The sequence below is a fragment of the Monodon monoceros genome, unplaced genomic scaffold (genome assembly GCF_005190385.1).
Source record: "Monodon monoceros isolate NGI ecotype Baffin Bay Population unplaced genomic scaffold, NGI_Narwhal_1 Super_Scaffold_11, whole genome shotgun sequence".
Taxonomy (NCBI): Eukaryota; Metazoa; Chordata; class Mammalia; order Artiodactyla; family Monodontidae; genus Monodon; species Monodon monoceros.
This window is the reverse complement of record NW_021703767.1, coordinates 6947626-6971375: the sequence shown is the minus strand read 5'-3', so window position 1 is coordinate 6971375 and position 23750 is coordinate 6947626. Positions and strand designations below refer to the sequence as shown.

Sequence of the window (23750 nt, the reverse complement as noted above, 5' to 3'; positions counted from 1 at the left end):
CAAGTCTGATTTTTTGCCAAGAACTGGAGATGTTTATATGAACAATGATTAATGTGTTCATGAACATATTGCCATGGAAGATAAGTGGCTTTTGTTTTTGTTCATGAAATTCTGCTCCAGTGTTCTCTTATCAGCTACAGATCACATGCCATGGGCACCAAGCCCCCCTCCTGTGGGATGTGACATTGGGGAGTGTTGAACTAAGACTTGCTGAGATGGGAGACAATCATCTCAGTGACCTTGTCAGCAGCTACAACACCTCAAAGCAGAGCCAGTTTTGAGCAGTTCTGCGTTTTGGCTCCTTGAAAAATTATTGCTCTGTGTACATTTGCTATTTGCCTCTTATGGAGAGTAGATCATAAGACTTCTAGTAAGAACACAGTATACATTTCATTTTTGGTGGTCATTTCAATCCACTCTCCATTTCTCTTCAACTTTAATCTTCAAGGTCATTAACTCATACACTTGGCAGAAGGTCCTGTGTCAGGGACAGCTGCTTTCTGGCATGGGTTCTGCTATTGTTTTTCTGTAACAGACTGTGTTTTAAAACTGAAATTTATAAAAGCCATTTCACAGGCAGCTGAGGGTTACCAAAGAAGTATGCTATATGCCATGATCTAGACCAAAAACCATGAAAACTACAAATAGGGAGTTTGACTGGTGTTGGCCCCCTCCACCCCAGCACCTTTGTTTATTTCCTGGGAGTCAAGATCAGTTCCTGATTCTGAATGAGACTCCTTCCCCCAACCACTCCCTTCCCTAGACATCAATGATGTAAGCAAGCATCCTTGCTGCCCTTCGTGCAGGATTAAGTTCTCCAAGTTTTACACTCTCCTTTCATCAAGATTACTGAAGAACAGCCCACTAGCCCTCTTAACATCTACCCACCACTTTATTTTTTTAAAGGACCAGAACTTGGATCATGGGAGAGCTTATCCTCATTCTGGGGATCCATGCCACATTTACAAAGTAACTCTGGAGGTCCCTGGTTGCACTGGATGGGAAAGGTTGAATTTTGCCAGCTCTCAATGAACTTAGATGCTAGTGGCAAAGACAAAGACCGAGAGCTATTGGCCTAAACCAATCTATAAACCCCTATTTAATGCAAGGAATTTTCAGGGTCAAAGCCGACTAACATGATTAAATCACTCTCTCTTGTCTTCCTCTAGCTCTCCCTAGGGTCTTCTAAACTCCTCTGTCAAAGACATGGAGATCTGGGGGCATTGTGCCTTCCCTTTTCAACTAGGAGTACAGATGTACAGATCTGTGGTTAGAGTATAGTTAGGGCAAAGCCAAGAATGCATTTTCAGCCATTTGCTGTGATACAGGCTTTACTTAACTGAGGACACAGTGCATTGGCTGCGTCATCTTGCTATGACTGGAGATGCTGAATGGCACTGAGCTGCAAACTCCAAAGGAGGAATCATTGCAGATTCCGAGAAACGCTTGAGGAGAGCCAGCTGAAAAGGGAAAGTCGAGGCTGCACTTGCTGACCCAAGTCTCCAGTCTCCTTCGATAAAATCCTAGATGCGTATCATGGTGCGTGGATTACCATGGTGACGGAGGAGGGGAGGGTGGGGTTACAGATCGTCCTGGGCACACACCAGAGCTTTCACATACACTGCTCCTAGGACGCCAGGCAGGGTTCACATCATGAGGTCAAAAACCAGCTTGCAAGTTTCTCTGAGTCAGACCTGTCTCTGTTTATGCCACTTGAGGCCTCAAGGGGCTGTGGCCCCAAAAAAGCATGTGTTCAGCAAAGAAGGAGGGTGTTTACAGGGGAGATGGGGAAAGGGCTTCTGGTCATAATAACTGACTACCCAAGAAACACATGCGACACCATGAAATTCGATCATAAAAAAAGAACGTAAATGGATCTGCCTATGTGCTAGCACTTTCTAAGAGGAGAGGAGAGACTCATCTAAATGCTAATTCAACAAAGGGATCATGAAAGAGGGTGCATTTTGAATCAGGAAAATCTGGATAAAATTAATAGGAACAAGCACAGGCAGAGAGGGGATTGAGGCATGAACAAAAGAGTATATTGTCCATCATGTGTTATCCTGTAAGGTCACTGAACAGTCCCGGACAATTGTGGGGGGGAACTGAAATGACCCAGTAATTGGACAGGGCAGGCAGTAAGGGGACTCTGGAATAAATGATCTTTTTGGGAAGCTGGGCCATGACAAGAAGAAAAGGTAGACGGGGGTGGTTACTTGAGGAGGAAGGAAAGGAAGGAAGTGGGGAGGGGACACTGGGAAGTTGGACTCAGCAGGATGACACAGGTGGGAGGAAGGAGTCCTCTGTCTCCGTGGATGTGGGATTAGAGAAATGGATGGACACAGCAAACCAAGAGTGCAGGGGAACGGGAACTCGGGTCTCTGTCCCCAAGGACCCAAGGACCTCTCCCAAGGAAAGTGAGCAACCAGCTCTTTCGAAAGCAGTCAGATACCCACCAACCAAAGGGATACGGTCAGATTCCCAGTGACACCCTCCCCCAATGATGTGCAACACCCATCCCCCCGACCCATCACAAACTTCTCCAACTGCACCGTTATAAGCTTTCACACTAACAAGACCGTTCCTGCAAGGTTGATCACTGGTCCACCCAAGATATACAAACAAGTCTATTCTCCAAGTTTGAATCCCTCAGTCTGGATGACAGAAAACCGCTCTCTGGCTCATTCACTCTGATTTTCAATTCTTTGTAGCTCAGACACTAATATTTGTATCTCCTTTCAGAATCACAGCAGCAATCACCAAAACACGTATTTTGGTACAAATCAAGTTTCTTCCAAGTCACACTCGAATGACAGACCCAAGAAAAGAGCATCATCAGGGCTTTGCTAGGTGAATTAGTGTTTGCCACCCTTGTCTCCCCCTGGGCTGAAGCACAGAGGGGTGTCCCAGCCAGAGTCCTCCAGGCCACTCTCCTCTCTGACACCTGGATGCGCCGTATCTTCCAAATCCACCATATCCTCAAATAGGGAGCAAAGGAGCTCCAGGACCCATTGTTCCGTCTATGAAGCAACAGGCAGCCGACTGGCTGCTCCGACCATCGTGTTGAACGAACTCATGCGGCCACACAGCCCTGACACCAGCTCACAATCCCTGGCTTTTGCAACTCAGAGGCATCCATGAAATTGCTTCAAATAAACAAACAAATAAGCAACCCATGGCCAAATGTTTCACAGATAGCTTTGACTTTTGTGAGTACGTATGGAAACTTCTTTCAAACACTCACAAAATCATTGTGATTTTCCTACACTTCCCATGTCCTCCCAAGGGACCATTTACTGGCAGTAAACTCAGGAATGTCTAGAGCTAGCGTGACACATGTACTTTCATTGTCCTTTCTCAGTACACATGGCAGGTTTCTTTAGGGTCAACCTAGTTCACTCCAGACCCTGGGTCTTGTCCACAATCAAATGGCCTGTGTCAGAGGTAACTAAGCACTATTGCCAAGCCTTTCCACTATGCTTCCCAGGAGGAACTTTATGAGGTTAGGGGACAGAAAATCGCCAGCCTGAAGTCACAGTACCAGGGCTGTGTCGGGGCGAGAAAAACTCCCAGAAGCATCTTCACCCAGGCTATTGAGCTCACTGCCCCCCCGCCCCGTCTTTTTCACTGGGAAGAAACAGCAGCGCCAAGCTTAGTGCCTGGGACCAGTTCAAACTAGGACTTGGGCAGCCTGGACACGTGACAGACGTCCAAGAGCAACAGCTTGGGTCTAAGAAGACGTGACTTCTAGATCCACGAGTGAATAGGGAAAAGGCATCCCACAGCCCTAATCACGATTCCTCAGCTGTGAGGCTGGCATGTGTCATCCAGCTCATGGGGTTGTACATCCCAGCGAGGGGACAGATGTTTGAGCCATGCTTGCCCAATGTCACCCTCTCCTTCTCCACCTGGCAACACCTAATCCTCCTCTGGCATACGGTCCTTCCTCTGCAATGCTTCCTTCCCCCTTTCATGGAGGGATGAATTCCTTTCCCTTCCTGTTCCCACAGCCTCTGTCGTTAGAGGTGTTGCCTCTACTATAAAATCAGTGCTTTAGGTTAAACATCCATATCTGTCTCTCCGGCTCTAGGTACCTAGCCCGTAAGGTTAAACGTATATGTGTGTGCGTCTGTTTCTGGCTCTAGGTGGCTTTACATCTAGAAACATCTAGAGCTTTAGGCTGTGTGCCTGTGGGCTTGTTCTCTGCTGCACCCCTGTGGCTGGCACTCAGGAGGCTCCACGGACAATGGTGGAATGAACAGGCCAGCTTTCTGAAGACAGGAAGCTTTCTAAAGTCTGGTTCATCTTTAGATTCCCAGAATCTAACATCGTGCTTGGCACTAACAGACACTTGATAAACAGTGATTCTTTTCGTGAATGACGCGTAAATTAATAACCTAATTAAATCATCGGGAAAGACAGAAAGTAAGACTCAGGTGTACGTATGATTGATTACATGCTTCTGCTCTGAAAGACTGGCTCTCGTGACAGCTGGGAACCAGCCACTCGTGTTAGGGGAATGCCTCCTGCTCTGTGCTGTGCCTTGAGGACGGATAGATTACACTTATGTCCTTCTGTAAACTCGAAACCGGATGGATTCCTTATCGCCAGGCATCCAGGATGCCTTTCTGGCCCATCTGTCTTCGAAAGCAGCTAGTGAAGGGGCTGACCTGCTCATAATCCCGCAGTTCGGGGGCTGTTTGCGTGATCTCTGGATGGAACGGTCTGATTCTAGGCGCCAGATCCACAGAGGCAGAATAAGACCGTTTAGAGGGTCCGATTCAAGATCAGCTGTCTTTGTGTCTCGTGACGTAGGTCACGGATCTCACAGGACATCCTGGGATGTCTCTCAATAAAGAGATTACACAGGGGTGTTTTCGTACCTGGCCTAGTTGTAATTCTTTGCGTAGCTTCAGGATATACTGAAGTATTTGGGAAAATAAAAGCTGCACCCCCTGCAGACAAAAGGAAAGACAAAACATGTGAAGGTCTTTTGCTGTGGTTGTTGATCTGATCTCAGCAACAGCGCCTAATCTACTTTGCCCCGTGACAACCAAGGGAGGTGGGCTCCTAGAACCTGCCACGCCAGACTTCGGGAGAAGGGACTAGCACACAGGTCAGAAACAGGTGCTGAAGATGGAAGAGATGTGACTCTCTCTGTACCCCACTCGGCATAAGGCGTCTTGTGTTTTGATTTAACAGCTTCCTCCTGAAGCCCATCCGTGGGTCTGCCCATCCCCCTGCAAGCTCATTTTATTAAAACAATTCTATGGTGGGTGTTTTAATTTTCAAATCGTATAAAACCCATAAAACATTTTACAGAGCCCTTGGAAAGTAGCACCAAAGAATGCTAAATATTTTGCCAAAGAATATATGGATCTTTTTAAAAATTAATCCGTGTCTCTGTTCAGATGCACATTTTCCCTTTCTCTCTCTCAATCAATTCTCAAATTGTTAGTGGAAGTAATCCTCTTTTCACAGGTCAGTCCATTTGGAATTTGTTGTCCTGCTTTTCAATTGCTTCTATGTTTAGCAATAGCAAAAATAATGAAGTCAGAGCTTTCCTGACACTTTCATCCTCTGCTAAACATTTTTTAAGTGACTAAGAAATTATCAGAAAGTGTGTGTATCTCCAAGGCGTTTCCTAAGGCAGGGGAATTACTTTGTCTAAGGTGCTTGCTATTTCTGGCCACAAGGTCATTAATAGGCTGACTGTGTAACCTACATTGAAAAAGTGTATTATTGACTCAAAGCCATTTTTTTAACAATTTCAGATTAAAAGCACAACATTCTGGCTACTGGAGATCAACTAGCAATCCCTTTATAATACTCAAGCCTGGACGCACTCACATCATACATTTAAAAATAACATGGCAAGTATCTGGAAAATGGCTGTATTCCTACGTGAGGGCTGCTCATGAACTGGCTGGCTTGCCTATGAGGGGTTACTTAAGTCTTTCCAACACTAGATGGTTTTCTCCCTAGCCTGGTGGTGGCAGAGGGTCCCTGCAGGCTGATAACAGTGGGGTGAGCAGCCTGCGGCCATGCTTCTGTAAGTGTCTCCATCACCAGGGAGGAAATGGGTGTGACCAGGGCCACATTCATCCACAGAAAGCCCAGCCTCTACTCTCAGCCTTTACTAGGAGGGGAGGGAGCAGGGTTAGCCAGGAAGAAGCATCACGTTAAAACGCTATCAGGCTCAGGCAAAAAAATAAAATAAAATAGATAAATAAATAAAATGTAGAATCAATGGTTAGACATAGAATAGCAGGTATTTAGTTAGTCACTAAGTTCAAATCTTCCCAAGTCATAACACAGTTTCCCTCACAACAAAAGCTCCCCCAAAGTAATCGACATTCCCTCCTACTGCATTTTTGCAAATGTACGAAGACTGTGCAAGAAGATTCAAGTCAAGTTGAATGGCCTAAAACTTTACCAAAAAGGGAAAAGTAAAACCCCTGCTTGTCCTAGTAAACATTCCTTTAAGAATAAAAATTTTAAAAGGAAAAAAAGAAAAAAGGAGCATGCTAAGGGCCCCTTCACACGGAACATGCTTTTAGTTTCTACAGTCAGCACAGGGCATACTTGAGGACTAACAACAGCAGACTGTGACCCAGCCAATGTGAGCTGAGGCTATGGCTGAAGGCTGATTCTGCACATCTCCTGGTTGAAAGAAATCCTTTGACTGGCAAGGGAAGCGGGGGAGTGTTCAGAGACCAAAGAGTGCCTCCTGCCTTGAGGCTGTGGTACCACCAACACAGAGCCTCAACCTACCAGGGACCCCTCAACCATCCACCTCGGACTTCCGCCTTCCTGATGCACTGACTGTCCCACGTTCTACCTGTAAAGCATGCAACCTGTAAACAAAACCCTACACTTGTCCTGGGGGGAAGGGGCAGGGCCAGCATTACCTGTGTTTCTAGCATGCATTAACCGTGGAGAGTTTTGTAAGGCTTTATCAACATCATCTGAAGTCAAATGTGGAAGAGGTGCTACAAAACAAAACAAAAAGCAACATCCAAATGAAAAAAAGAGAGAGAGAATTACCTTCCTTGAAAAAAAAAAGAAAAAGAAGAAAAAGAAGGAAAACATTCACCCCACTCCCCACCCTGTTATCATGGGCTGCTTGGAAATCTCTCCATGGCCCTGCTACTGGTTAGCATGTTAAAACCTAGATGGGGATCCATACTGAGTTCAGGGAAGAAGTGGTTGGGATGCCAAGCAAAGCATTTACACCAAAGAGTTCACACCACCCACTGTTGCACTATCTCTACTATCTCCTTCTGATCATGCTTGACATTTGAAATATTAAAGCATGCAGCAGACTCTGTGGATTCATGCCTTTCATTGCCAAGACGCCATTCCCATTGTGACAGGCTAAGCCACATCTCAAGATACCAAGTGAAAATGTTCCTCATTTTGTGTTCCAGTGGGATACGAAAGGGAGCTTGGTTTGGCTTTAGGGAAGATATACTCCACAATTCCCATCAAGTAGGAGCCTTTCCATAATGTTTCTATTTCTATTTGGGCATCATGGAGATGAAATAATGTGTGACCAGATAAAGCTCTGTTTCCCTTTGGCATGTGATCTTCCTGGTTGGGGGACCCTGGAGGAGGCAGCTGAATGCTAGTTGACTTTGCCGCTTCTCGTAAAAGCGCTGACTACTTCTCACTACGCAATCACCTAAGTCATCACTTATAAGCATTCTCTCAGATACTAGTGGGAATCGGGTTAGGGCAGCAAGATGCTATCGGCAACTGGGCTGAACCCTTGCATCTTACGTTAACAAGGACCTCTCGACAGTGCTCTCTGTGGGAGCAGGGACTGCCTTACTCTCTCTGAGGTAGTGGAGATGCGACAGAAGGATGTCAGCGTTGTAGCTCGGGGTGAGCCTCTGAAAGTCGTCTTTGGTCATCTTGCACAGCTCCTTCCCATCAATATTCTGGAACAATAAGATGTCGACGTCCGGAAGGCCATATTCTTTCACTGCCCACTCCAGCCACTGCCGGACATGGTCTGTACTCCATAGCATAGGATCTGAAAGGGGATGGAAGCATATTTGGTCAACTCCTGAAGACGAATTTCTGGGGTAGAGCCATATCCCAGGTGGGATCTCCCACCAGCCATAGCTTTCCAGAGCATCCCCTCCCTCTCTTGCAGAAGCACAGCCTCAAGCCAGGATCAGGGACCAGTCCGAGGAGAACGTCTGAGGAAGACCAACTGACTCACAGTCAGTGACCATTGTCTTTAAAGTGAATTGTTCTGGAAGTTTAGGATTATTCACACCACCTGCCCTTCTGTTGCTCATATAATCTAAAGTTTCCTGTAGGGATGGGATTTTCTTTTTATTAGTTTCTTTTAATTTTTATTTATTCATATAAAAATATGTGTATGTGTGAATATATATATATATGAATCACACTGCTGTATACCTGAAACTAACACAACATTGTAAATCAACTATACTTCAATTTAAAAAAGAATGGGAAAAAATGAATAAGAATAAATGAAAACTTTCTTTCCTCAGAAAACTACTGGTATCTTTATATGAAATAAGAGCAACACATATCAGGAAGATGTTAATTACAGATTACCAAAAAAAAAAAAAAAATCCCATACAGTATTTGTCTGAAATACTGAAAGATATTGACCACAGAATTGGAGATGATGTGTAGGTCAGCCAGAACCCTAGCACTTCCCAGGAGCTAGTGTTTGTAAGAGAGAGCCGTCAGTTACACGCTTTTCCTGCAGAGAACTTGGTTTTGCAACTAATTCACACCTGCAGGAGGCAAGCTGGCTGGGGGGCTTTCACATTCCACAGCTGGGGCGCAAACACCCCACAGGATGCAGGCAGTGTCATCACGCTTTGCAGCCACATATGGGAGGAGAACCCTGTATGACCAGGAGAGCAAGCCTCTGGGGAAAAGGAGCAGGTGATCCCCAACGGAAACACAAGTTGGGACCACCCCACACAAACAGCCTGGGTGGAGGGGTGCCCAGGGCGCCTCGCCAGCAGACGGGGCTCCTCCCTGGGGTCCCTGAGCACAGAAAGACACCTGGGCAAAGGAGTAGGAGCCCAGAGTCCTGATCCCAGGGTCTCTCAACGCTGCAGCCTCCAGAGGCTGCTTCTCCTTTCTGTGTCTGTTTCCAACGTGAAATGAAAGCCTTGGTCTGGGTCCTCTGGACAGGCTCGTAGAGGGCAGGTGTGCCACGATGCTCAGATCATCGTGAGTGAAAATATCTGCTGGGGGAATACAAAGCCCTTTTGAATTGCTTTCTAGCTAATAGTTTTAGAAGCTTGTTTGGTCTTACTAATGTTTCAGGCTGCTCAAGAATGGGCATTCGATGTGCTGTTGGGATACATTTTCGGTTTCCAGAGTCAGTGGCAGTAACAGTGAGAAACAGCCAGACAGTCACAGTCACCAGAATTCTCCTCCCTTTCTCCCTCCCTCCCATCCTTCCTTCTTTCCTTTCTTTTTCTTTCTTACTCTCTTTCTGCCTCCCCCTCCCTCCCTTCTTTTGTCCATTCCCTACTTTTTCATATCTTTTTTAATAGAAAGGAATTCTTTCAACCCCAATAGAATCCATCCCTAACCCATTCCCCTCCTGGACACTCCAGGAGGAACCACTAACCTGAAATGATACATGCATCATCCCTATACATATCTGAATACTTTTACCATATCCACTGTACATATATTGTTGTGTGCCTTTAAGCTAACATAAATGGTATCTGATTTGCTTTTGGCGTTCGGCACTGTATTTTCAAGATGTGTCCAAGTCAATCCATGGAGGTATATTTCATCATTTAATCCGCTCTCGGATATCCCCACCCCCCCACAAATATACCCCACTTACTTATCAGTGAAGACCCCTGTGTCTCCCTCCCCACCCACATGTGAAGCAATCTGCATTGGTCCACAGCCTGGGTTCCACATTAGAATCATGGGGAAATAAAAAACTACTGATGCCTGGTCTCACCCACAAAGATTCTGGGTTAATTCTGCTGGAGGGCAGCCCGGGCATCAGGGTTGTTAAAAGCTGTCCAGGTAATTCTAAAGTGGTTCAGACCATCTACCCTGGGGCTTCACTACTCAGACCGTGGTCGTGGGATCTAGCAGCCTTGGCATCCCCTGGGGCCTAATTAGAAATGCAGAATCCCAGGTGCTGCCACATGCCTGCCGAATCAGAGTCTATATTTTCATAGGATTCTCAGCTGATCTGTGTGCACATTAAGCTTGAGAAAGTGCTGGCCTAGGTGAGTACCTAGATGTAGAATTGCTGGTCATAGGGCCCATGTGTAGAAGCTATAAACTAAGAACTCTGGTTCTGCTACAAAGCGCAGAACATCTACAAAAGCTCAAATGGCAGTGTTGACAGAAAGCTGTGCATATTCCTTTGTAATCCAAACACATGGAAACATTTTGTTAGCCTGTGAAAACCGAATGTGTATTGGGAATGTTAACTCTGTCCAAGTCACTGAAGTTCAGATGGCTCTTTGCCATTGGGTCAGCGTTCTGCTTTCAGGGATAAAATGTTCTAAACTCCAGAATGTTTCCATAGAAAGTCCTTTTCTTTCCTTTTTCTCATGGTATGTCATGACTCCTCATTATCCAGGAACAGATCATATATTGGTCTTAGGATGCCCTGAATTCAAGTCCTCTTTCCTTGGTTCTGTGCAGAGGACAGTTAAACGGCCCTCTCGGAGAGAAGACCCTCCCTTCCACAGGGGTCCCCAAGCCATTTCCTATAAATTCCACCACTAGGTATTAGCCAAACTCTTCTTTTAGTTTTGTTTTGCATTTAACAACCTGGAAGGACTATGTTTTGGTGTAACTACTTCCTAGAAATCAGTTCATTCTAGGAAGGCATTTTCTTCTCTTAATGGTAGAAACAGATATTCTAAAAATGATACATAAAGATCTTCCTGAAAGTTCCTGGGTTCATGTTAAAATGGTCAAATGACGTCTTAGGAAGATAGCCAAAAAAAGAAGTCCAATCTCTCCAGCATCCCTTGGTGTGCCTGTTAATTGGTTTCCCTTGCTAAGCCCAAGGTTGTAATGGCTCATTCAATTTTCATTTAAGGGAATCACATGCAAGACCCCAGAGACCAATTCCTCCTTGACCTGCCCTGTTATAATCCCTAAATTCTCACTTTGGATTGGTCAAATGGCCATTCTCTTGTACTGCTGGAGTGAGCTGTAAATTGCTACAACCTTTCCAATGAACAATTCGGCAATACATTTCAAATGCCTTTTAAAAAACTGTGTGTATAGTCTCTAAACTAAAAATTCCACTTCTAGAAATTTATCCTTAGGAAATCATAGAGGAAGTGCGCAATGATTTATTTTAAAGGATGTTCTTTGTAGTGTTGTTTATAATAGCAAAACACTGGAAACACCCTAAATGTCCCAGAGAAAGAGAACTAGTTAAGTTGTTGTACATTTAGGAACAGTCCTGTGATATTTAGAAACTAAAAATTACACTGCTGAATGTAGTTATTGATATGAAAACTGTTCAAAATAGATTAAATTTAAACGTTTGAAACATTATGGTAGATTATGTTTTGCAAAGAAATATAAACATATCCATGGAAAGAATTTTGGAGAGATATGCAGTGAAATGGCAACTACTGTCTCTGAAACAAAGGCAGTAGAGATTTAAAAGTTTTCTTTTCACTAAACTTTATCTTCTCTCTTTCCTACAATACACATATAATACTTGGGTTAAAAAGTTATTTTTAAAAATGTATTCTCTATATTTCAAAATCAAAACAAGGTTTTATAAAGGATTATATATATATAATATATATATTTGTTAAACTGTTTTTATAAAACTTTCAAGAGTATAATATTTTAATGTCACTTTCTTATACAGTTTGTTAATGGAAATTGCTTCGTTTGAAAAGAATAAAATTACACAAAGTCAGGTTACTCCTGTATCCTTTTGGAATTTGATCTCCATACCTCTGCCCTATACATTTACAAGCAAAGAATATTAAAAACAAAATATGGTCACTTGATAAGAGTAAATGAGATGTTCCTTTCCAACCTGTCCATAGGGCGCCATTACTCTGGACCTACTCTACAGGTGCAAAGAGAACAGTCTGCAAGGGGCAAGTCCAAACTCTTCAGCCTAAAGCACGTGACTCTTAGGTTTCGGGGCCCACCGTCTCAATAGGTATCATCCCCTGTCCTTCCCCAACCCCTTCATCCTACACACATCCAGTTGCCATCTCCTGAACCCACACCCCCTGCCTGCACCCACACACCACCCACTGCTTGAGGACTCGCCCCTGCTTGCATCCTCACCTACACTCACTACCCGCTTTGGGTGTCTGTCCTCCACGCTCTTGAGGTGTAAGCACTTATCGTGAATCTCTGGGCAGGGAACTGATAAAAAGACAGGAGGCCCTGTCCCTGCCCTGATGGCAGAGCCCACCCTGGGCTCCCCACAAACTCCCTGGGCCAGGCATGGATGGTGCCACTGCAGACAGTGTTGTTTAGGGTTCAGGTCAGTGTGTGGGGTCCCAGCTCACTCCTCAACTTCACAGAGCACCCAGTAGAAGCTTCCAGGTCTCCTCCATGGCCCATGACAGGTCAGCAAAGTTTTCTTGCTTCTGGCCCACCCACCATAACAGAAGGGAGCTCATGAGGTCCCACAAGATTCAAAAGGCCTTATCTCTTTCCTCAACCATGAATGTGAAGGAGAAAGGGGAGGGGGCAACAGGATGAGCTCCAACCAAGGGTCAACTTTGCCTCTGTTCAGGGGTGGCATCCCACACCCTCTGCCCCAGGTAGTGATGCAGCTCAGAACCTGCCACCTAACCTCACGACTAAGCCTGGATTTTTGTGGTTTTCTGCTCATTTTATAATTTTTTTTTAATTGCAGTATAGTTGATTTACAATGTTGTGTTAATTTCTGTTGTACAGCACAGTGATTCAGTTATACACATACACACATTCTTCTTCATATTCTTTTCCATTATGGTTTATCACAGGATATTGAATACAGTTCCCTGTGCTATACAGTAGGACCTTACTGGTTATCTATTTTATATATACTAGTTTGCATCTGCTAATCCCAAACTCCCAATACTTCCTTCCCCTATCTCCCTCCCCCTTGGCAACCGCAAGTCTGTGCTCCATGTCTGTGAGTCTGTTTCTGTTTCGCAGATAAGTTCATTTGTGTCCTATTTTAGATCCCACATATAAGTGATATCATATGGTATTTGTCTTTCTCTTTCTGACTTACTTCACTTAATATGATAATCTCTAGTTGCATCCATGTTGCTGCAAATGGCATTATTTTGTTCTGAGTAGTATTCCATTGTATATATGTACCACATCTTCTTTATCCATTCATCTGTTGATGGACATTTATAAAACAATGTGTAGCCTCCAAGGACCCATAGGATAATGACTAAGCTGAATTTAACTGAGTTATTGAGCATTTACAATATACACAAGTACTTCAGGGATTCAGAATTGGCCAAGACAAAGATGCTGAGAATCTACCGAGGTAGGCAGCCATGAAGACAATCCACAAAGCAGAATGAAATCTGTGTTATCCAAGCAGGACGGGAGTACAGAGAAGCAGCAACTGATCCCAACAAGGAAAAAAGGGAAAGGCTTCACCAGAAGGGTTTGGCTTGAGCCTGCATTAACAAAAAGGATTTTGACAGAAGTAGGGTGACAAAAGCAGAGAAGACCTTTAGTTTAGGGGAACAGCTTGAGCCCAGCTTCACACCCACAGAGGCATGAAATATCTGATGGTTTTGAGGGACATGTGAGAAGTTTGGTGTGGCTAGAGTGGAGGGTTTAAGAGGGAGCACAGAGACATAGGAGGATGGAAATGAAAGTTGGAGACAGATCAAGGAGAGCCTTGAGGATCTTGCTAAGAAGGCTAGACTTTATGATCTAGGAATTTCAGAATCATTGAAAATGTCTGAGGAATCAAAGGATGTCTTAAGTTACATCAAGCACAGCAAAGTTGGTGATCAAATAAAAGGCTTTATTGGGAGCCAGAATACCCATATTTGGGCTCTGATGCAACCGTTCTTTAGATGTAAAAGTTAACCTCTCTAGAATTTGTTTTCTTTTTTCTGTGGGTAATTAAGTGAAATGTTAGGGAAAGAGAAAAGTAAATGAGATAACGTATGTGAAAGCACTTTGCCAACAATAACACATTACAGAGCAATAATGCAACCACGCACTGGATTTTGCATTGCAAACTCTGCTAAAATGAAATAAACAAGCTATTATCACAGGGTCAGCCTCTTCCTCTAAACACAAAAGTCTGATTTATCACTTTATTTTAAGAAGTTTTCGGAGGTGCTTCTGTGAGATGAACCAAGAGCCACTACAGATAAGCTGTTTTGTTTTCAGCCCTCCAGTCCAATTGTTTTGAAAACATCTGTGTCATCACTCCACATTTCGTGGACATCAAAATGGTAAACCCCCATGGTACAGGGTAAAAGAAACAGGAAACCATCTCTCTCTCTGCAGTTTCTTAATTGTATCTTAGATTACATGGTTAATATCCAAAAGTTTTACAAATGCTATTTCAGTAAACTGGGATTAAAACAATAAATAAAAGCAAAGCAGAGTTGCACCCTTTAAGGTTTGGGTGGGGAAGCAGGGGGAGGAGGGACAAGCAGTGGGTGGGATTAGGGTTGAACATTTTTTTTACATTTCCCTGAAACTGGATTCTGCCCTAGTAGAGTTCCACTGCTGCCAGGAAAATATTAAGTAGATATTTAAATTAAGCAAAAGGATATTGCATTGCTGAAGACATACTGTGCCTTCTTGAAACAAAATACCTCATGTAGGCAAACATCCTGTTTCAGAGACCCCCAACCCCACCCCAGAGGAATGAATAAAAGTAACATTAAGCAAGAATCAAATTGGTGATAATATAAGCTCTGAGTGTCATTTTTCTTGAACAATATCAATGTAAAATATTGGCTTCCAGAAAGAAAAATCACCCTTGGTAATGAAAAAGTACCAACAAAAATAAAATGTACTTCTGAATCATATCAAAATCCTATGAGGTCTTTGTTTATAAAACCAGACCTTGGTGAGCCTGCCAGTCTGCTGTCCCACACACTCAGAAGCCTGCAAAAATAAGATTTAGCATGTTGCCTCCTCATTGGAACAGACTTTACATTTATAACGAAGCTTAATAAAGAGAACTAGCTCACATTTGAGCTTCACTCCACAAGAAATTGAAATTTGAGCTCAAGTAAAGAGCCTACACCAAGGTTACTTCTGAACCTTTTCATCTCCATACTATGAATGGGGCTCAGTTATTGTTTTGATAATTACTGATTTCTAATTTTATGGCACTTTGGCCAGTGAAGGAGGTACAAGATACTAATTTTTTGAATACTGGTTGTTACTCCTCTGGTGGCCAATTTCTGCAAATTGACCATGCTTAAAAAGAAGGCTTATCTTCTAATTGTTGAGTGCAGGTTTCTATGAATAACCACTAGATCAAAATTAGTAATGCATATATAATTTTCATGTCATTGATCTATCAAAGACTGAGAAAGGCAAATTTAAATCTCTCACTAAGGTGGATTTGTCTATTTCTCTGTACAGTTCTTTATGTATTTTGAGGCTATGCTATTAGGTATATACAACTTTATCACTGTTATATATTCTTCATAAATGTAAACTGTTTTTATTATGTGATAACCCTCAACTTTCTCCAGTAATGTTTTCTGCTTTCTGCTTCCATTCTCGTCAGCTTTATTTTGACTGAAATTTAACTACTATATCTTATCCCATCTATTTGCTGTCATTCCTTCTCTGTGTTAGATGTTTGTGTAAATAGTATATACATAACTAACTTTAGAATAATTTTTAAAAATCTACTTCATCACTTTCTGTCTTTAATGGCAAGTTTGGTCTATTTACATTTATTGTTACTGATATATCTGATTTCTACCACTTTACTCTTTCTATTATTGCTATGGCTGTTCTTTATTTCTCCTTTCCAAATACCTGATTGGATTGATCTATTTTTCTTTGTTCCTTTTTTGTTTCTCTACTTGTTAATCTTTAAACAAAATCTAAAGTTAATCACCAAATGTCCTTCTCCCAAAGAATGGAAGGAATTTAGGAACCCTCAACACTAGTCATTCATCCTTATAAGATAATGTTGGCCAGTATTTTTATTCCACCTTATCAGAGTCTGTAAAAGGTAAAAAAAGAAAGGTTAAGAGCCCAGAAGGTAACTAGAGTTTTGTCAGTTTCTCCCAGATCACTGGAGATTTTCTTCTACTGCCCCTCTGTGCCCTGTTTTGTTGTTGAGAAGTCTGCTGTCCTCATAACTGTCATTATTTTCAGATAGTCTGTCTTTTTTCTTTAGTGCTGGCTCTAAAGTACTTTGTCTTTGGTGTTCTTCAGTCTTACCATAATGTAATTAGAGGAGATGAATTCTTATTTAGCCTTCTCTGACTGGTGTTTCCTGTATTTGGAGAATGGTTTTGTCCACTAATTTTGGGAAAGTCTTAGCTTTTATCTCTTCCAATATTTCATCTCTTCTGTTCTCTTTATTTTCTCTTGCTGGAACTTCTATTAGATCTACATAAGACATTACTATGAGTCCTTCCCAACTGTTGACTTTTTTTCTCACTTTCTACCCCTTTGTCACGTGCTGCACTCTGAAAACAATCTCAAGTCTCCCTTCTCTAATTCACTCTTTGATTTTTTCAGATCAACCGCTTAATCCATCTACTGAGTTTTTGGTATTTTTTGACGCTGAATTTTGAATACTGTTTTGTGTTTCTAGGAATTCTACTGTTTCTTCCTCAAGATTATCTATTCTTTTCCATAATATCTCCTTCCTCTCTTTTTTGGTTCCTTCTTTTATGTATCTAGTCACTTTTAAATCTTTTCACTTTATATTCTCTATCATACTTCAATTATCTAATATTCTTCAGGGTTTAATCTGTTGTTTCTGCTGAATCTTGGTCTTGGTAGATTGTTTCTTCCTGTTTTCAAAATGTGGGGTTGCAGAATCATTTTCTGTGGGTCTTTGTAGGAATTCTGTAAAGCCTGGATTGAAGGCAAGCTTCTCCAGGAAGATGTTGTACTTACGTCCTCCAGGTGCCCAAGGTTATCACTAGCTCATAACTACTTTTCAATGGTTAATTTCTGACTCAGGATTGTTGGACCACACAGTTGTGTGCATGTGTGTATAGGGTACGGGGAGGGATCATGTCCAATTCCTGCTTTGTGCAAGACCAAGATCTCATTTCCTGCCCCTAATTAACCTTTAAAACCCAAATCTCTGTATTATAGACATTGGAACCCCACCCCCATTCATGCTACCTAAGGCAACCAGGTGACAATTGAGAATGGGCTGCCCTGTTCTCAGTTCCCCCCTTTTGTTTAGTCCCTGAGAAATTCACTGACTTTCTTCTCAGTTCAGCTATGCATTTAAAAGGACGTTAGATTCTATGCATAATTTCCAGGTGCTCCACAAGAGATCCTTTTAAGTTCAATATTTTACTAGAACCAAGAGTCTTCTCTGCATATTTTTTACCCATTTACTTTAAAACTTTTCCATTTTCAATGCAGCTGTCAACCTAGCTCACACTATGCTCCACCTCATTCATTTATTAATTAATCAACTGTCAAAAGTTAATTGTACATATGAATTGTTCAATACCCTACAGCATAAAAACTGTAAAAAAAAATGTGCCTACTTTAAACTCTCTGAGAATCAACAATTCCATTATGTATTTTATTCAAAACATACATGACTACATTATTTTTGTTGGGCTCTAAAGATACCTTTGAAACTCTGACATGCCAAAATATTTCAGTGGATGGAGACATTCTTAACTCCTCTTGAGTGGATTATCTAGTTTGGGGATTTTGGTTTTCTTTATTTGTTCCCCCATTACCTCCCCTTAGTTATTCTGTGACAACGCTGCTTATGCCCATCATGTTTTAGAAATAGAGCGACTTGTTCCATTTCAAAGTCTCTCCCTGCTTGGGTTTTCTTTCTTTGCCCCTCTTTAAACGTTGGTGTCCCTGGAGTTTTGTCCTCGGTCCTCCATTCTCCTCACTTCATAGATATCCCTGGGCGTCTAGGCTCTCACGTTCCAACTACAACACGCACGCTGTATTGGTTTCCAAGGGTTGTCATTAACAGAGAACCACATACTAAGTGGCTTAAAACAACAGGAACGTGGTCCCTCATAGTCCTGGAGGCTAGAAGTCTGCAATCAAGCTCTCAGGAGGGCTGTGCTCCCTCTGGGACTCTGGATAAAATTCTTCCTTTCCTCTTCCATATTCTGGTGGTGGCTGGCAATCCTCAGCGTTCCTTAGCTTGCAGCTGCATCCTTCCAATCTCTGCCTCCATCTTTACATGGCCTTCTCCCTGTATCTTCACATCATCTTCCCTCCATGTATGTCTGGGTCCAAATGTCCCCTTTTGATAAGGACACCAGTCGTTTTATTAGGCCCACCCTTGTGACCTCATCTTGACTTGATCAAATCTGAAAATACTCTATTTCCAAATCAGGTCACATTCCAAGGCACCAGAAATTAGGACGTCAACATATTTTTTTGTGGGGGAACAATTCAACCTGTAATACATGCTCATCCCTTGAGTCTAGCACTTTCTCCCAAACGCCTGACCAAATATGAAGAGAAGAGCTGCAATTTTTGGAGGTATCACTATAACCCAAGCACTGTTTATGCACTTCACACATATGTCTTATTTAATCCATACAGCACCATATGAGGTAGGCATTACTATCATCCTTATTGTAGTGGCAAAAAAACTAAGGATCAGCAAGATTAAATGACTTCCCAGAGCTAGAAAATGGCATAGTTTAGAACTCACATGCAGTGACCCATGATAAAGAATTTTAACCCTAGCTCTACATGGGCCCACTGAACTGCCTTGTGTGTATCACATGGGCATCTTAAGTACAGGATGAACCAAACCAGAATCATCTATCTTAATTTTTTTTTTTTACATTTACTAACATCCACCCAGCCATTCTTGCCAAATCAAAGCTATTTTCAATGCGATTCTTTTCTTGGTTTTCAGGAAAAACAGAGAAATCATTATCATCATGGAAATGTAAAGGTTATGGGCTGAGCAACAGACGATCTTGAAAACCTCCTTTATCCCTTGGCTTATTACTTACATCTCCTTTGAAAAGGCCATTTCAGAATCTACAACAATTTAACAAATTTATTCCACCATTCTATTACCTTGTGTTCTTCCTGGACATTTTTGATCATGTAGGATAGGAATAAGAGCTCAGACTATGGATTCAGACAGAACTGGGTTAGAATTCTGGCTCTTCACATCATTGGCTAGGACATCTTGGGCTACTATCTTATTTTCCCTAGGTTTAGTTTCTTTATCTGTAAAGTGAGAACAATAAATAGTCCCTAGACCACAGGATAGTTGTGGGATTTAAGTGAGATAATCCCTTTTTAATAAAGAACATGGCCAGCTGCCTGACAACAGTGTGCACCCAACAGATGGTGACTGTTGCTATTTCTGTCTTTATCATTTCAGTCACACATATAACCCAATGGCAGTTTCCTCAATTCAGCTCATAGTTTAAAAATATAATTAGTTTTGACTTTAGGATTTAACTTTTAGTTGGTCTGGTTGTTTAGTTGCTTGACTTAGCATAAAAAATTGTAACCGGAAGCTTATAGAAACACATTCCATAATGCAGACATAATGGGAGAGATCTTTGGAAGTGTTTAGAGGCATGACAAAGTAAAATAAAGAAATGTATAGTTTATAGAAAACAAATGTGTGGTTACCAAAGGGGAAAGGGAAGGAGGGGTACAAATTAAGGGTGTGGAATTAACAGATACAAACTTTTATGTATAAAACAGATAAGCAACAAGGATAGACTGTATAGCACAGGGAATAATACCCATTATCTTATAATAACCTATCATGGAGTATAATCTTCAAAAATACTGAATCACTGTGTTATATACCTGAAACTAACACAATATTGTAAATCAACTATACTTCCATTAAAAAAAAAAAAAAGAAATGTGTAGCTTTACCAAGAAGTTCTTTAAGTATAAATGAGCACAGGCCTTGGAATTGGCTCTGGTCTCACCCATCTCTGCGTGTGTCCTCGGGAAAGTTGTTTCACCTCCCTAAGGCTCGATTTTCTCATGTTTAAGAGTTTTATGATAGTTAATTGTATGTTTCCACTTGACTAGATCATGGGCTGCCTAGATATTTAGTTAAACATTATTTCTGGGTGTGTCCGTGAGGGTGTTTCCAGAAGATACCAGCATCTGAATTGTGAGACTGAGTAAAGCACAGACAGGGAGAGGGAGACAGAGAGAGAGAAAGATTGGTTCTGCTTCTTTGGAGAACCCTGCCTAATACAAAGATGAACGAAGATCACTAAGAATCTTGTACATCTGTCTCCTGTGATTCTGTGGTTCCCACTAACTAAAGCCGGATTCCCATTCACTCAAATAAATGCATGTTTACTGACTTCTGCACACAGGCCACGAGCTTGCTGCTTTGGCTGGTGGTGAAGAATATGCAAAAGACATAATCACCAACTCAGGATGCTCACAATCTAATAGAACAGACAGGCTTATAAATAACTAACTCTAATAAGATTAAATCGTAGTAATATGTTGGTCATCTGGGCTTGGTTGGAGAGTGTATTCTTCTATTGCTTGTTATTCGTCTGCTTTCAAGCCCAGCTTGGAGATGTCCTATGTAGAAAGGACCGTGTGCAGGTGATGAGAGCCTTCTGTCACTCTGAAAACTCAAAATCCTGACTTTCTAAGAAACCAGACCAGCAAAGACTCATACTGGGCGTACACTCTCTGCCTGCACTGAGCTGTTCGCTAATGTAACTCACTCTGTCCGTGGAGGATGTCACAAGAAGCAGGCTGGCACTACGTGGTACTGCCACTGAGGCAGGATGGTGGTCATGACTGTAGCCTCAGTGAAGCCCGAACATTAAGTCCAGGGATCCTGCTTTTAGGATTCTGCACCAATAAAAATATTGCCTTCCCTGTGAAACTTTTTTGAAAACAGGCATTAATTCCCCAAATGGCTCTTTTTACACTGGCCACCAGGATGCTCAGAGCCATACTGGAAGATTAGCTACAGCATCTTGGCCAAGCTTGTGGCCAAAATGGCTGCATTCCTCCTTCATGTGACCTTGGTTTTCCATTAATGTTTGTAATTGCCTTAGTACTGATCTCATACAAACAAACATCAGTTTCTAACTGATCAGTAGCTTGGTTCACATGATTATCAGTAGTTTAGTTCACAAGGCATCTCAAATCCTCCATGGAATTAAATGCTATGTCCAGTATACAGATGCATTATAGACTATAGTATAAAACCAAATAAAGTGTGGCGATGAAAGAATTGGTAAGACGTTGGCAGAGAAGCAATGAAGGTGCCAGCAGATCAAGGATGGCTTCCTAGACAAGGTGGATTTCAAAGATGCCTTGAAAAGTGAGAAGGATTTGTTAGCAGAGAGAGGAAGGGCATTCCATCAGAGGGAACAGCATGGGCGAGGACACTTGTGACAACACAGCACAGGAGAACGATGTGACTGGAGGGCAGGACAGGGTGGAGGCTGCAAAGGGATTTAGAAATCTTGTCATCAGGGAACAAAGGAAGCTTTTCTTTACTAGTCATGTTTACAGTCATCTCGTTCCTCAGCTATTTTGAAACATGTCTGAATCACTCATTTGAGCTCTTAATCATACTCTCTGCTGTCACGAATTACTTAACTTCATGTGGCTGGGTCTTATCTGCTTCTCACAGGCTTTGGTCATTTCCTCTGTGACTGGTGTGAGAGTAGCAAGTACCCAGTAAATACCTCATGCATTGAGTAGAAGTTACCCAGCAGGGAGGGCCTGAGGAAGACACAATACAAGAAGTTCTAGCCATGTGTGTTTGGGGGCCAGGAACAGGGGGTTTTAAATCACATAAGAGCTTTTATCCTTGGTGACTAGAATATTCTAAGTGCTCAGTAAATGAATGAATGAATGGATGGATGGATGGATGGATGGATGGATGGATGAATGGATGAATGAATGAATGCAGACAAGGAGCCAGTTAAAAGATGAATGTGGCAACTTTTTGTCTCTGAGACTTCTGACTCCCAAGAGCATTTGTGCTCAAAGTGGATATTTAGAAAATAAAAATAGAAGTGTTTGGGCTTCCCTGGTGGCGCAGTGGTTGAGAGTCCGCCTGCCGATGCAGGGGACACGGGTTCGTGCCCCGGTCCGGGAAGATCCCACATGCCGCGGAGCGGCTGGGCCCGTGAGCCATGGCCGCTGAGCCTGCGCGTCCGGAGCCTGTGCTCCGCAACGGGAGAGGCCACAACAGTGAGAGGCCCGCGTACCGCAAAAAAAAAAAAAAAAAAAAGAAGTGTTTGAAAAGCCCCATGCCTTAGCACCCATTTTAGGGAATAAAAATAAAGAAAAAGAAAAATCTTCTCAAAATGATGTAAGCTGCTGAAACCAGAGGTTCTGTTGCATTTTGGTCAGCGTTCTGCAACTCTGAAGAAAAGTGGATGAAGACCGTGCCTTACTCTTTGCCAGCTCTCTCAGTTAGCACATCGCTGAGCATATTGTCAAGGCCAAAGAAATAACAGGGACTGCTGGAGGCCACCCGGCACACAGAGGGATAGCATCAGAGGCTGCAGGGGCTTCCTCAGACATCACAAAACTTACGTTCTCTAGAACATATTAGTTCCATTGTACAATGGGGACCCATTCTTTCTAAAACTCGATCTGTGTTCACAGCCTTGGTGAAGAAGAATTGCAAATACCACCTGGAAGTCAGATTCCCGGGTTGTCCCCGAGTTGTCTCGGCTGTTGATGGGAGCACAGTAAAATGTATAAGGCTGAGTACTGCGCTTGATCTGATCTGTCTGAATGGAGCTCAGCACTGCCACCAATGAATGGAGCTGCGGGGCTTCTTCCTCAGCTCTCCACTGTGTTTTGTGCCTTAAATGGCCCTGTATTTCCCCGTGAGTGCCTTGATGAAGGACCTTTACAGAATTTATTGTGCCAGCCAATGACAGCCCCCAAAACACATCTGAAGGGAAAAGCTTTAGGACAATTCTTTCTTTTGCCAACTTCCTTTTCTAAATGATGCCTTTATTTCAAATAATGAAGGTGTATGAAAGCAAAATTTATTTAGTGTCTTCTCTCTAGCTTAGAGCACCTCAAACCTTATAATTTATGAAAATCACACAGGAATGTGTTAACTATGTAAAATCCTCAACCCCACACCAGGAGTCATAAAATTTAGAGATGGGCATTTTTAAATCATAAGTCTCCCAGGGAACCCTGATGCAAGTGGTTCTGGTCACACTTGGGAGAAACATTTCCCAGTCAGCCTCCAAATTAAGCTGAGCCAGCAAAGAGCCATTTAACTGGGTCCCATGTCAGGGCCCCTCTTATTAAGACTGATTTCACTGAATGATACTTTGATCTACAGCTGTGAACATGAGAAACAGCCCAACCCCCTGAGATGTAGACCCAGATATACAGATATTCACACCAAATAGATAGATAGACAGACAGACAGGTATGATATATAGATATAAATGATAGAGACACATAGATAACTGATAGACAGATATAGATAAATGATAGATATACAGGTGATAGAAAGAATAGATGATTGATAGATGATGAAAGAGAAAGAAAGAAAGAAAGAAAGAAAGAAAGAAAGAAAGAAAGAAAGA

At 42.4% G+C, this 23750-nt stretch overlaps 1 protein-coding gene across 7 annotated transcripts in view; it reads right to left on the bottom strand.

Annotated features, from left to right (window-relative positions):
* The window catches only part of ERG (ETS transcription factor ERG), a 281719-nt gene that overhangs the window by 13052 nt on the left and 244917 nt on the right, over positions 1 to 23750 (bottom strand). For 5 of the 7 annotated variants that reach the window (XM_029214406.1, XM_029214407.1, XM_029214408.1 and 2 more), the window contains 3 exons: positions 7835 to 8038; positions 6912 to 6992; positions 4884 to 4955 (listed from right to left, as the gene is read on the bottom strand). In XM_029214406.1, the coding sequence (XP_029070239.1) occupies positions 4884 to 4955; positions 6912 to 6992; positions 7835 to 8038 (357 nt within the window). The remainder of the gene's footprint in view (positions 1 to 4883; positions 4956 to 6911; positions 6993 to 7834; positions 8039 to 23750) is intronic. The other 2 variants (XM_029214410.1, XM_029214411.1) reach the window with 1 other exon arrangement.